The following is a 14,733-nucleotide window of genomic DNA, read 5'->3' on the forward strand; positions in this document are numbered from 1 at the left end:
CTTCCCTCTGGGGATGCTACATCACCCAGTGTTCAAAGGAGGTGGCCTTATCCTCTCAACATCAAACGTCTCCCTTGGGAGCACTTAAACTAGTGTCTTCACCCTTACAACAGAATCACCTAGAAGCTTGCTCACAAATGCCTGTTCCTAGATGCATTTCCACCCTGAGATAAGTACCTGTAGGGTGGGATTTGGGGCACTTAGATGTCCACGCAGCCTCCTCGCCCCCAGATGATATTGATGCTGAGGATGCCTGACCCATTCATAAAGGAATTTCTAGTTCAACCTAGTCCTCAAACAACGCTGTCATCTTCCTCTGCTAAAAGGGGAGAAGGCTGTGCCTCCTGAACTCTCTCTGACTTGCCAGGGGGAGGGGTGGGGAGTGGATGGAGGTGATGGGAGAAGTGTCTACTCCTCCATTACCCAGCCCAGCAATTGTAACGGTCATCCCCTGATGGATACGTGAGAACGAATGTGAAAGCTGTCCCCTGAGACTTCCCTGCAAGAGTTTAGAGACCCTCTGCAAATTGAGGAAGGAGTGGAGGAAACTCCCATTTCTTGAGCTTTATTTATCTCCTTAGGAAAGTAATGCTCAGTGCTCAGTGTTTCCTTACACCTTACCTTCTCGCCACAGCCCACCCAGACCCCACTGCCTACCCCCAGACAGAATTAATTGCTTCCCCGCTGCTCCTGGCCCCCAGAGCACTTTAGCTACCCTCCCCGATTAGAGCACTTATCTGGCATTAACGCTAATTGGTGCAGGTCTTTTCCCCAGACATCCTTTGCTCCAAAGGCTGGCTGGTATTTTCTTTAACTCTGTACCACCCAGGCCTGGCCTTAAGGTGCTGCTCAACAATGTTTCCAGGTGGGTGGACTGCAGATAAGCTTCACCCTGGCCCCTGGGATGTGCTCTTATGAGAGAAATGCACATGGAGGTGTTGGCTTTGCAGGCTGGCCTGAAGCTTTTTATAGCTTTGCTTTTCTTCAACACGTTTTCCAGAATTATGTCACTACCAACAAATCTGTGTGCAAAAGCTACAGAGACAAGTCATTTCCTCTAAAAGACATTGCCCATTAATCTTAAATCCTGTATTGTTTTGCAGATATATATATATATATATATATAAAATCTTCTTATTATGATGCATTTTACCTTGTGATGTTCCCTGTGCTATGGCTTCCAGCATTACAAAAGCCATAAAAGCTAAGTGTTTTTCCAGCAGTATTTCTGATCTTGAAAGTAGATGCCCTGCATATAGCCTTGGTATACAGCAAAGCACCTCAGGACTCTGCTTTTTACATGAAGGCAGTCCAAACTCCTGCTACATTCTGATTTTCTGATGTCAGGAGTATGGATGGGGATTTTTCAGAAGGTTTAAAGCATTTTTTTTCTTGTTCCTTCAGTGCAGACTTTTGGAAGAGCTGCCCCCACCCAACTGCCTCCAATCTCTCCTGACTTCCAATCCGTCTCCCACCCTGATTCCACAGAGATCTTCCTGAAAACCCAGACCTGTTACTCCTATTCCTTTAGAAAGAAGGTCAACCTCCATCTGCTGTGGCTTCCAAAGCCTTTTCCTCTATTCCCAGGGCTCTACTCTACAAAATGCCTTTTTTTTTTTTTTTTTTTTTTTTTTTTTTTTTAGCGTTTCATTTCCCGGCCCCAGCCGCTCCGTGGCATGTGGGATGTTCCCGGACCAGGGCACAAAACCGTGTCCCCTGCATTGGCAGGCGGACTCTCAACCACTGCGTCACCAGGGAAGCCCTGAGCTTAGTGGTTTTAAAGGTCTTGGGAACCGTGGCCCAACTGTCCCATGACCCAGGGCCACATTGTGATTTTCATGGGCCCTAGGTAATTTTGGGTTTATGGACACCCCTTCCTCCATAAAATGAATTCTATTTTAAGATTGCACTGGTATAAAGATGAATATAAGCCAGGCTGGATTCATTATTATATTTTGCATATTATTGTATTCATTTTCTTCGTTTAGAAGAAATTAAAATTAAAGCATTTTCATGGGGTCTTGAAATTCTTGAGGACCCCGGGCACTGCACCTTCTGTGCAGGATGGAGAAGTCAGCCCAGCCTTCAGCCTCTGAAGTGACCTCTGAAGTGTCAGCTCAAACCAGGCTCCCTCTCACTGGTCTTCTCCAGCTACTTCTGGGGTCTTTGCACAAACTTGTCCTTCCTGGAACGCTCTCCCTGCCCTTCTCCCTCTCAGCGCATCAGCATCCCCTTCCAGTACAGATCACTGTGCTCTACCCTCAGTTTCTGATCCAGCAGCCCCCGGGGTGGGACCCAAGAATCTACCTATTTTTAACAGCACACAGGTGGTGCTGATGTGGACGGTCGTGGCTGGTCCCAGGACCACACTTGGAGAATAGCTGCTTTCGACGTCAGCTCCGCTGTCAATCTCTTTGGTTAGCCTTCTCTGATCTGTTTCTCCCTCACATGCTCTCCAAGGACTAAGGACTTCTGCTTTATCTATGTAATTTTTTGATTCGTGTCTCTCTCTCCCATTTGACTGTAAGCTCTGCGGTGTCTTTTCGCTCACTGCGGGAGCTGCATCCAGCACAAAGTAGTGCTGGGTAGTCATGTGTTGACTGCTGTTTAGAAAAGTTGAACCAACTTGACCTCCTAGCAACACGGAGGGCGAGTGTAAGAATCCTTTCAACTTACCAGCACTGCATTTTCACTTTTTTCTTTATTCACAGTTGTCAATTTCAGAATGCCTCATTTACCTCCGGCATTTGAGGGGGAGCTGAGAGCTACTTTGCGCGACCTGGAGGGCGCGGCGTTTAAGCCCCACTAGCCCCGCCCTCACGTCTCGCCCCGCCCCGATCCTCCGCCTACGGCTCTCGGCTCAGTCCTGCTTCCGACCCTAGAGCCCGCCCCATCCCCGCCTCCGGCCACAGGCCCCGCCCCATATCCGGCCCCAGGCCCCGCCTCTCTCCCCGCCCCAGGCCAAGAGCTGCTCTGCGCATGCCCGTCCGGGCGATTTGTTTTTCATCCCCAGCCCGCCCCGGGAGGAGTTACGGGAAACAAACTTTCCCGGGGGAAGATGTGGCGATCCTCTGCCCCCCAGGAGCCAGTCAGGTAAAGCCTCCCCGGCCCTGGCACCCCGAGCCCTGCCTGGCCCGGCCTTGATCGTGGCGAGGCCGAACAGATCGCTGGCCACGTATGACCGGCGCCTTTTGGCTACTTTTTGCTGAGCCCCCTTGCCCACCCTCCAAGCCCGCTCTCCGGGCGCTCACCTCTCTTGGCCGCTCGCAGGGTCCCTGGGCCTTCGCAGCTTCTCCCGCCAAAGACACAGCCGTTTGTGGCTATCGTGGGTGCCCAGGCCTCCCCCAAGGGCTTCTCTCTTCCGCTCGCCCGGTCTCCGGAGTCCGACCTCAGGGACTGCGAGGCCGCGCCATGCAGCTCAGGGTTCAAGGTCGGGATCTTGGGTCTCAGTTACGTAACCTCTCTGAGCCAGGACGTGATCGTGTTTTCACCTTAATGAGAAAAGCATGGGAAGAAGGTGAGATGAGCCCATGCCCAGAATGGGGTGGCTGCTACTGTTGGTGTTTTTATGGCGATTACCCCAAGGGCCAGCCCCCTAACGGGGACGTTTTTGCAGACTTTTGCTTCTGCTGGTCCCTCTGGTCAGTTCTGGGCGCCTCTTAAAAGCCACACTTTTAAGTAGTCCCTCGCATTCCCGGTAGGGACAGTTTCCTTTTCTGGACGCGGGCTTGTGGGCACGGGATGCGCTCTGGAGTCCCCTCCAGTGCCAGCATTCCGTTTCTCTTTTCAGGCCATTTGGTCCCTTTTGACATCCGCTGCTGTTACCCAACCACATTACTGAGCATCCTGCCTCGCAGAAAGAAGCAAAAAATAGCAAACATCTCTGGCAACAACTGCCTAAGGACTGAGACATTTATGATAACATGTTACCATTCCTTGGGCCCTGAGTGTCAGCCACAGAACCATGTCATTTAATCATCACAAATATCTTCAACATGTCACAGATGAGGAAAGGGGGGCTTAGAGAGGTCGTTCCTAACGCTTTGAAACCAGGTCTACCTCACTTAAATACCCGATTTTGCCCCTTAGGGAAAACTGCCTTAACCATAGAAAAGTTAAAATCAAACTGTTAGTTTCTAGGGCTGCCATAACAAAGTATCCCAAACTGGATGGCTTAAAACAACAGAAATGTATTCTTCCACAGTTCTGAGGCTAGAAGCTCAAAATCAAGGAGTCAGCAAGGCCATGCTCCCTCTGAAGGCTCTAGGGAAGGACCCTGCCTGCCTGTTTCAGCTTCCGGTGGTCCCAGGCATTCCTTGGCTTGTGGCACCATCACTCCAATTTCTGCCTCATCTTCAGATGACCTTCTTCCCCATATATGTGTCTCTCTGTGTCGTCTCGTCTTCTTATAAGGACACCAGTTATTGGATTTAGGGCCCACCCTAATCCAGGATGATTTCATCTCGAAATCCTTCACTAATTGCATCTGCAAAGATCCTGTTTCCAAATATCATCCTGTTTTCAAGTAATGGTTGTTTTGGGGAGGGGACACTATTTAAGCCACTTCACAAACCAGCAATAAAATACACTTGTCAAAAGGACCAAAACAGACCCATAGTTACGGATTCAGGGCATCATTTGTGGTTATAAATCTAAATACTTGGCTTTTACTAAGTCACAGGTGGACCCAGCAATCTATGTTGTAACAAGACCTCTGGGTGATTCTGTTGCTGCTTAAGTTTGGGAACCACTGTTACAAGGCATCTGAAGACAAGGGTTTGATAATGTGACATAAGGTCCAGGTTAAGAGAAAGTCCTTAACCTTATGATGGTCTAACCTTACAGTGACTTGCTCTGAAAACCTGTCTTCCTGAATATTATTATGGATTTCAACACTGAGCTATTGCACTGTTGAAAGAATATTTACCATTACTTTAAATTAATTTAGCTTTTGAAGTGAACTCAGGTACGAAACTGTGTTCTTAGTAGTTTTTTGCCTCATTTTAGCTTGCCAACAGTCATGTGATTTGGGTATTATTACTGCTGCCATATTATTAAAAAGTACACTGAGACTCAAAAATGGTAAATGCCAGACACACAACGAAGCAGAAACACTGTCAGGATTAGGAACTTTTTTTTTTTAGGAGTATAGATGCTCTACAATATTGTGTTAGTTTCTGCTGTACAATGAAGTGAATCAGCTATATGTATACGTATATCCCCATATCCCCTCCCTCTTGAGCCTCCCACCACCCCCCATCCCACCCCTCTAGGTCATCACAGAGCACCGAGCTGAGCTCCCTGTGCTACACGGCAGGTTCCCACCAGCTATCAGTTTTACACATGGTAGTGTATATATGTCAGTCCTAATCTCCCAGTTTGTCCCACACCCCCCTTCCCGCGCTGTGTCCACACATCCATTTTCTATGTCTGCCTCTCTATTCCTGCCCTGCAAATAGATTCATCTGTACCATTTATCTAGATTCCACATATATGCGTTAATATACGATTTTGTTTTTTTTTATGACTTACTTCACTCTGTATGACATCATAACTCTGGTTACTAAACTGTTTGGTTTGTTTCCATTTTAGAAACAGTTTGATAGATGACGCTAAGGCCCGCTTAAGAAAACATGACGTTGGGACCAAATATTCTCACTTGTTGTCTAACAAATGTTCCATCCTTTTACCGTTGTTGGCTAAAGAAGGAAAACTCTACCTGTTGTTCACCCTTCGGTCAGAGAAGGTAAGTGACAAAAAGGCTCCTTCCATTAAAGTCTCAGGACATGCGAAAACCCCATGAAATGCTGTCACTGGCACATATTTTGAGGTTCTAGATTCTCAACTGTACTCTCAAAATTGTGATGTTCGAGAAGTACATGAAGCCACAGGATAACAGGGCTGTTGTGCAGAAGTTTTGGAAAGTAAAATAAGTAATTTAGCTAGCAAGTAATTTAAAATACTTTTAGGCCAGGTTTTCTTATCCAGCCATTGGCATTTGGGCTGGATAATTCTTTGTTGGTGGAGTTGCCCTGTGCATTATAGGATGTTTAACAACATCCCTGGCCTCTACCCACTACATGCCAGTAACACACACACACACAGGCACACACACACACACTCACACACACTTTTGTGACAACCACAAATGTCTCCAGACATTGCCTACTGTTTCAGTAGGGATGGGGAGGGGATAAAATTGCCCCCACTGAGAGCCACTGCTTTAGGCTACTCCCGCCCCAGGTATAATGTGATCACTGAAGTTGACAGCCTGGGCCCTAAGCTGGCTGCCTATGTTCGAATGCAGAGTCTTGTTGAAGCTGTGTGACTTTGTCCTAATTAATTACCCTCTCTGTGCTGTAATGTCTTCACTTGCAAAATGAGGACAAGCTATTAGTACCTGCATCATAGGGCTGCTGAGGGCTTTACAGGGTAACAAATGTAAAGCACCTAAAACAGCACTGGCACTTGGCAAGGATTCAGTAAGTCTCAGCTGTCACCATTAGTGTCATTAGCACATGTGGCCTGAGTTTTTATGATAAATCGTTCCACTTTAAAGAAATGTTGGGCTTGGGAATGGAGTTCCCCTGGGTACACCCCTGGGTACTGTCACTCTCCCTTGCTATTGGGGGTACTTCTGAGGAAAAGTTGGGGAAGCAGTCATTTCAAAGTTATCCTAGTACAAAAAAGAAAACAGGCCACAATAATGAGAAAATAGGCTTTGTAAGCAGAATAAGAAGTATCCCTTGGGTGGGGCCAGGGGGAAGCTGAGGAATCAGCTGAAGTGTTTTGGGTTTGGGATTAGACATGTGTGGATTCTCTGTGGTCTGGGTCTGGCAACAATGACATAAACACATGAGATGATGAAAATCCAAGTTCCAAGGTGAGGTACTCAGTGGGAAGCAGGGACCAGGGTCTGTTCCCAGCTCTGCCAAAATCACCAGAGAAGCACTTAAATACATTTTTAATATTATCAGACAGACAGACAGTAATGTAGAAAATCTAGAGAACCCCAAAATGGGTCTCGGTTTCACTCGGAGTTGCTTTGCCTGTTGATTGTTATGTAAGAATCATCTTAGACCACAAATTCTGATGTGAAAAGGTCACTTTTTTTTTCAAAGAAGTATTTCAATCTAATTACATACGACTTTAGGCCCTGTTTGGCTGTGGGAGTAAGAAATTCCCTGAGGCATTACTGGAGCTGTGTCCCTCCCTGGAGTCGTATAAGCAGGGCCCCAGGAGGCAGACAGACAGACAGATGATAGGTGATAGATGACAGACAGACAGACTGATAGATGATAGATAGATAGATAGATAGATAATAGATTATAGATAGATAGATTATAGATAGATGATAGATGACAGATAGATAGATGATAGATTATAGATAGATTATATATAGTCTGATAGATAGATGATAGATAAGCAGGCAGATAGATAGATGATAGATAGATAGATGATAGATGATAGGTGATAGATGATATAGATAGATAGATGATACACAGATAGACAGATGATAGGTGATAGATGATAGATGATAGACAAGACAGACAGACAGGTGATAGGTGATGATAGATAGATGATAGATTATAGATAGATAGATGATAGATAGATGTTAGATATATGATAGATAATAGGTTATAGATAGATTATAGATAGGTGATAGATAGATGTTAGATATATAGATGATAGATGATAGACAGAAGGACAGATAGATGATAGATAGATGTTAGATGATAGACGATAGATAGATGATAGAGATATATATCTGATATATACAGATATAGATATCTGATATATATAGATATCTGACATATATAGATATAGACATCGGAATATATATCTGTATCTCAGAATATATGTATCTATATATATACCTGAGTCACTCTGCTGTGCACCAGAAACTAACACAACATTGGAAATCAACTATACTTCAATGAAAAAACATATTAAAAATATTTTCTTAAGGGTTAATTTTATGTTATGTGAATTTGACCTCAATTAAACAAACACTTTAAAAAATAGTCACTTACAGAACTGTTCTGGGGACTCAGTGAAAAGAAATGCACGTGAAGCAGCATGCCCAGAACATGGTGAGCACTCAGTAAAGATTATGGATGACACTGCTGTTTTCATTCTCCTTTTGTTCTACTTTTTTTCCTCATCCATGTAAATTTGTTTGTGCGTGTATGGTATCTTTGGAGGGCAAGGAGAGAAAAATCAGAAGTGAGGGTAGTTCTCCAAGTTCATTTTTTAAAAGGATTCAAGAAAAAAAAAAAAACTTTTCTTTTTGGTCCTTTTCCCACTTATTACCACGAGTGTGGGAATGGTCTCTGGCACAAGATAGAAATTCAGCGCATACTTGTTGAATGAGTGAACAGTACCAAACTTGGAATCACACACTGCAGCTCTTTTCTTTCCACATCCAGCTGAGAAGGTCACCTGGAGAGGTCTGCTTTCCTGGAGGCAAGTACGAACCTACAGATGCGGATGACGTGGCCACGGCTCTCCGGGAAGCCCAGGAGGAGGCGGGGCTGCATCCTCATCAAGTGGAGGTCGTCTGCCGCCTGGTACCAGTGCTGTTTGATGTAAGGCTTGGGATGGAACTGGGTTTCTTAGACTCTCATGAGCTCACAGTGGATACACTATCTTCAGGATTCCACGTTTGGCCAAACATGACCCTCAAGAGTGCTATACCGAGTCACGAGACTGGTTCATGTGTCGACTTTGCCCCTTTGGAGCTAAGAGGCCTTAGGCAAGCCCCCCTTCCTGTATGGGCCCCTTCTTCCCCATCCAGAAATGAAAGGGCTGAACTCCATCAGTGGTTTTCAAACCAGGTGCTGTGGAACCCTGAAGATGCCTCAGAATTGTTTCATTAACATTCAGTTCACATTTATTTTTCTCCAGTATGCATTTATTTTGAGAATTCTCTTGAAACAATAATACACACTTGAGCATAACAAATTTCAGCCCCTCGGAGGCCACCAGGGTATCACTTTTGCCCTAAGGATACTCATTTTTTTTTTTTTTTTTTTTTTTTTTTTTCGATATGTGGGCCTCTCACTGTCGTGGCCTTTCCCGTTGCCGGATGCGCAAGCTCAGCGCCCATGGCTCACGGGCCCAGCCGCTCCGCGGCACGTGGGATCCTCCCGGACCGGGGCACGAACCCGTATCCCCTGCATCGGCAGGCGGACTCTCAACCACTGCGCCACCAGGGAGGCCCAGGATACTCATTTTTGCACATACCGTGGAACCAAGTTTCTCCATGTCACATTAATTGAGCAGTATCCTGAGATCACTAGGGAAGCTGTTTAAAAACAGTTACTACTTGTAACTGCATTTCTGTGTGAAGCAGGATTTCCTTGATAGTATATACCAAACAAACAAACAAACATAACAACAAAATGAATCCTGGGGCTGAGATAGCCAGACCTTATTTCATATGAACTGAACACAACAATTTCGTTGTTGTACTAATTGACTTTAGAAGGAGGAGTAAATTTGAAGTTGGATAATAGCGTTGTTTTATCAGTATAACATTATTCATATAAACTTTTAATTTTAGAATACTGAGAGATTCACGGAAAAGTCACAAAGATATCACAGAGAGTTCTCGCGTACCCGTACACGGGTCCCACCATTATTGACGTCGGACATCACTGTGGTACATTGGTGACAACTAAGAAACCAATGTTAGTACATTACCATTACCTCAACTCCACTCTTGTCTTTTACTAGTTTTTCTACTAATGTCCTCCTTTCTGTCCTGGATGAGATCCAGGACACCATGTTGTGCTTGGTTGTCATGTCTCCTTATTCTCTGATCTGTGACAGTTTCTTAGCCTTCCATGACCTTGACACTTTTGAGGTGTACTGGTCAGGTATGTTCTAGAATGCTCCTCAATTGGGGTTTTTCTCCTGGGTAAGCTAGGGTTATGGACTTGAGGGAAGAATATCACAGAGGTGAACTGTACTCATCACATATCAGAGGTAGGTGTAAATTTTTTTATGTTTTAAATAGTATCGGGCTTCCAGGTGAGTTTTTATGTCGAAGGAAGAATCCCACTGATACCTAGAAATTAGAGAACCAGATCGCCCTTTGTGAAGATCGGTGGTGCTGAGATGTGTCTTAGTTGGGTGCATTTTAAAAATAGAAAGGTCACCACTCGAGGGAGATTTAGTTTGGAAGAAGCTACTGGCCACAAATGCATCCTTGATGGAAAAGAAATGAGACAGAGAAAAGGAACATGGGATTAGGACAAGATACGTGTCAATTACTTCCTCTTCAACTATGTTTTCTACTGGGAGCCCTTTTCAGAGGATGTCTGCAAATCCCCCAGCACATCTTAGGGATGGATTTTAGAACTCTTGACAAAACGCATAATGGTTTTAAGTTCCCAAAGTAAGAGTAACTCCATTTCCAAGGTCCCCAGGAGCTACTGAGTTCTGCCCTTGAGGGGACAGGATACAACAGTCTTCACAGGTGTTTATCGGTCTTCAGGAGATTTCCGTGGACCAGACGCTCCCGGAGCAGGAGGTTTCTAAGATGACCTGCTCTTGATATAATGCTGATTACATCAACGAGAAATCAGAATGAACAAAGGCTTTCAAGAAAGGTGTACTGTGTTTAGAAGTGCTAGTGAGGGTCCTTTTGTTTTTTGGACCTTTCAGATCTTTTATATGTGCTACCAAAATGCCATTTATTTAATGTCTAGAAGCCTAATCTAATCCAGTGGTTCTTAAGTGGGGGTAATTTTGTCCCCCAGGGAACCCAGAGCAATGCCCGGAGATGTTTTGGGGTGTCACTGGCTTTTACCCACACCCGGCGTTAACCCTCCCACGCCTTCCAGCCCCCAACCTGCTTGTCCTTTTGTCATACACGTATGAACTTCTCTCTGCAAAGGCCTTGGGGGACAGTTCTCCTTTTTCTCTGTACGTGGCCCATACCTGCCCGTCTCGATCCTTTTCTTTGCCTCCCAAAGGCCCAATTCCTGTAACATTTCAGTGGCGTATCCTGACTTCCGGAGATGTTTCTCATAGCCTGCAGCTTCTTCCAGGGGCCCTAAAGCCTGCCTCACCCTATGTCCACAGCAGAAGCCTGTCTCCATGGCATTTCAACTCAGCAAATGGCCAAATTCAGAGTTTTATGGGTCCTAGGATGTCTGCCATGCACCACCTTTTTTTCGCCTGCCAATTCAGACACCTGTGTTTCTAGAGACCGGATGTCCAGAGATGCTGCTTCGTCCACAGATTCCCACAGTCTCTCTTACTCTTGTAAGCTTGAACCATGTTGAACGTGCCTGACTCTGCACCTGAAACATTCGGTCTTAAACCATGATCTCCTTTAGAGGCTTTGATTTTTTTTTTTCCCCCCACCAATTTCCTCAGACTCTGACATGCCAATTTAAGGGCCGGCACCGCCATGCAAAGTCACTTTCCATGCACCTGCCTAACAAGTATGGCCCTCAGTCCTCGGGAGGGGATGAAATCTGAGCTGCAGCTGGGAATTCTCCACCGTCATATTTAAGCCACCCGCTAGTGTGCCATCTTGGAGATATGGTGACACGTGTTTGATAGAATTTGAGTGTGTGGGCAGCAGGCCCATGGTCGAATCCTGGTTTCTGCCAGGTGTTAGCTGGATGTGACCTTGGGCAAGTTTTTTCTTGTCCAGTTGCCATTGTTCAAGCTTCCTCGTGGGCAGGTTGTTGTGAAGAATCAGGGGGAGGGTGTTGGATTCTAGAGAAGGTTATGGTCTTTGAATAGAAATAGCAGCCACGGATGCATGCTGAGCGATACTCCAGGCTCTGTACAGATGCCTTCTTAGTCATTTCAGGCCGTGTTTCTGATACACACACCAGCAGCTTTCTTCCAAGACCCGTGCCCTTGGACTACTGGAACCGCCTCCCCTGATGCACAGAGAGCAAGCACTGCCTTGATTTTCTTCCAGCCAGGCCGTCCTCAGCCAATGACTGAGCGGCATGAAAGCCCAGCCCCCTCATCTCGTGGGACAGACCCGAAGGTGCACTTTACACCCCGCAGGCCCCCGCAGCATCCTTGCCTGGCTCCCCCCTCGCCTCCCGTCTTTCTTCCCCGCGCCCTTCGTCACCACTTTCTCCTGGGAGCACTTCCTTAAGAAATCACTTGCATCTGAGTCTTCATCGCAGAGGCCGCCTTTGAGGAACCCTGGGACAGAAGAGGCTGAGCCTTCACACAGGGCCAGGCACAGTGAGGGCTGCTGCTGGAACAAAGCCTCTGGCAACTCATGACCCCAGATTTCCCACCCTAAGGGTGTCTAAAGTCTGTGCTCCCATTCTCCTCTCCTGGTCCAGATGTTGACTTTCATCGTTAATTTGGTTAATGGTCTGAGTCATCACTGTTCTTTTTTTTTTTTTTGGCTGCACCACGCGGCATGCAGGATCTTAGTTCCCCGACCAGGGATGGAACCCGTGCCCCCTGCACTGAGAGCGTGGAGTCCTAACCACCGGACCGCCAGGGAAGTCCCAGTCATCACTGTTCTTAAACATGCTTTAGCTGTCCTTCCTCAGAATTTTCCACGGGCCTGTTTATCCCCCTATAGAACCCCAGCCTCACAATGTATCCCTGGATTTTCCCACCCACTTCCTCTTAGGAGTTCTCCCAGGAATTCCTGATTCTTCTCACTTTCTAATTCAAGGTCATGCAGCCCTTATCAGCTCCTACACTAAACTCCAGGCCTCCCCCTCAAGATTTTCAGTAGAATCTTTCAGTTAACGGCACCCACCATTCATTTCAGCACAGTAGTGGTTGTAAATAGAAATACACACACACACACACACACACACACACACACACATATATATACATATATATAAAATTTTCCATAAATGGGAATATGCCACAATTAATATGATGTCACTTTTCTATTGATAAGATGGCACATACTTGTCTATACTGATAAGGAAAGGTATCTATCACATTCTTTTTAAGGGCTGCATAGTACCCCATTATATAGATATAGTCATGATTGATCTACCCTAAATATCCACTGAGCAGTGATAACTTTAGTTTGGGACTATTGCAAATAGTGCTTCAGTCTTGTACGTTTATCTTTTCTCACTGGTAGGAATTTATCATACAGATGTACTCACACAAATGCATTTTCAGGGCCAAAGGGAGCACACTTTTATAATATTACTAAATCTCTGTTCCAAAAGATTGTACCAGTTTATGTTCCCCAAAAATATCATTTTCAGACTCATCTGAGATGCTGCCTCAGGGGAGAGACCACTCCCATTTAGGGGCACATAAAGTTTCCTCATGGAGCAAGTTTTATGTAACTGACTGCTTTGGCCTGTGAGCTTGGCTTATGAAAAAGTGGGTGTGCTTTTAACCATATGCTTTTTTTGAAACTGGTATGTCTTCACTTCTCAGTTTGTATCTTTTGTGTTTTGCTTTCAGAGAGATACATTGATAACCCCTGTTGTAGGATTTATAGACTCCAACTTCCAGGCCAAGCCTAACCCCGATGAAGTGAAGAATGTGTTCCTGGTGCCCCTGGAATATTTCCTGCATCCCAGCGTCTACCAGCAGAATCACCTGACACGCTCTGGTCATCATATTATTATTCACTGCTTTGAGTACACGAACCCTGAAGATGGTGTGACTTATCATATCCGGGGAATGACTGCAAAATGTGCCTTGTTTGTTGCCTTAATTATTTTGGGAAAAAAACCTTCCTTTGAGGTTGAATTTAATCTCAACGATCTGATGTCATCCTCTGAAGAGTCTTTACTGAAGCTTCATAAACATGCTACAAGCAAGTTATGATTTATGAGACCAATACCCAAATAACTCTCTAAGTGGTGTTTGTGTGGGCTTATCCACAGAACAACAATAATGCCAGCTGTTGGAATTTGACAGGTACGAATGTTTCCTGCAATACGAAGGTAAAAACCTTGCCTTTTTTCCAGTTCCCCTCTATTATCTGAAAAAGCAAAAGTCTTTCAAAAGTAGAAAAATGGGGACTTCCCTGGTGGTGCAGTGGATAAGACTCCACACTCTCAATGCTGGAGGCCCAGGTTCGATCCCTGGTCAGGGAACTAGATCCCACATGCATGACGCAACTAAGAGTTCACGTGCCACAACTAAGAAGCCCACCTGCCACAACTAAGACCTGGTGCAACCAAATAAGTAAATAAAAATTTAAAAAAAAATTTTTTTTAAGTAGAAAAATGTGTTTATACTGTTGCATAATTTCACCCACAGTATATTTAACAATGCTTTCCTTACACATGTAAGAAAAAGGATCAGGCACATAGTAGGCACTTAATAAATATTTGTTAAATGTGTGATCTTGTGGCATTCATCTTGTTTGTAGGAGGTAATACCTCTGTCTGTCATTACATGTGACAGAAACTTCTGACCAGCCATGAAAATCCATCCTCCTTTTCTTATTTGGCAATAGAGTTGAATCTGAGCCCATAGCTGCCCAGGTAGAAACAGCATTACCTAAGTCCTGGTGCAGTTAAATGTAGCTCTGAAATTTACTTTAAGCCAGTGGGATGTGAGTGAAGATCGTTCTTGCAGTCATCTCCAATTTAAGGGACAAGCCAGATTCCCTGGATTCTCTTTCCCTTTTCCATGATTTATCTGCAACCCAGCCTTGACTACACAGATGAAGACAATTCCTGCAGGAAAGTTAGAGCCAAAAGATGGTAAGAGCTTGGATCTCTGAATGAGTCTGTGGAGCAAAGC

At 45.2% G+C, this 14,733-nt stretch overlaps 1 protein-coding gene and 1 non-coding gene across 2 annotated transcripts; both read left to right on the plus strand.

Annotated features, from left to right (window-relative positions):
- Positions 1 to 3,058: 3,058 nt before the first annotated feature.
- Positions 3,059 to 13,806, plus strand: NUDT7 (nudix hydrolase 7). Its single transcript, XM_007447140.1, has 4 exons — positions 3,059 to 3,093; positions 5,593 to 5,746; positions 8,430 to 8,588; positions 13,438 to 13,806. Exons 1-4 carry the CDS (start codon positions 3,059 to 3,061, stop codon positions 13,804 to 13,806), a joined length of 717 nt encoding a protein of 238 aa, XP_007447202.1.
- A 199-nt stretch (positions 13,807 to 14,005) lies between these two features.
- Positions 14,006 to 14,078, plus strand: TRNAE-CUC (transfer RNA glutamic acid (anticodon CUC)). Its single transcript has one exon. It is a non-coding gene; the product is annotated as a tRNA-Glu (tRNA).
- Positions 14,079 to 14,733: the final 655 nt, after the last annotated feature.

The sequence above is a fragment of the Lipotes vexillifer genome, unplaced genomic scaffold (genome assembly GCF_000442215.2).
Source record: "Lipotes vexillifer unplaced genomic scaffold, Lipotes_vexillifer_v1.1 scaffold871, whole genome shotgun sequence".
Classification (NCBI taxonomy): Eukaryota; Metazoa; Chordata; class Mammalia; order Artiodactyla; family Lipotidae; genus Lipotes; species Lipotes vexillifer.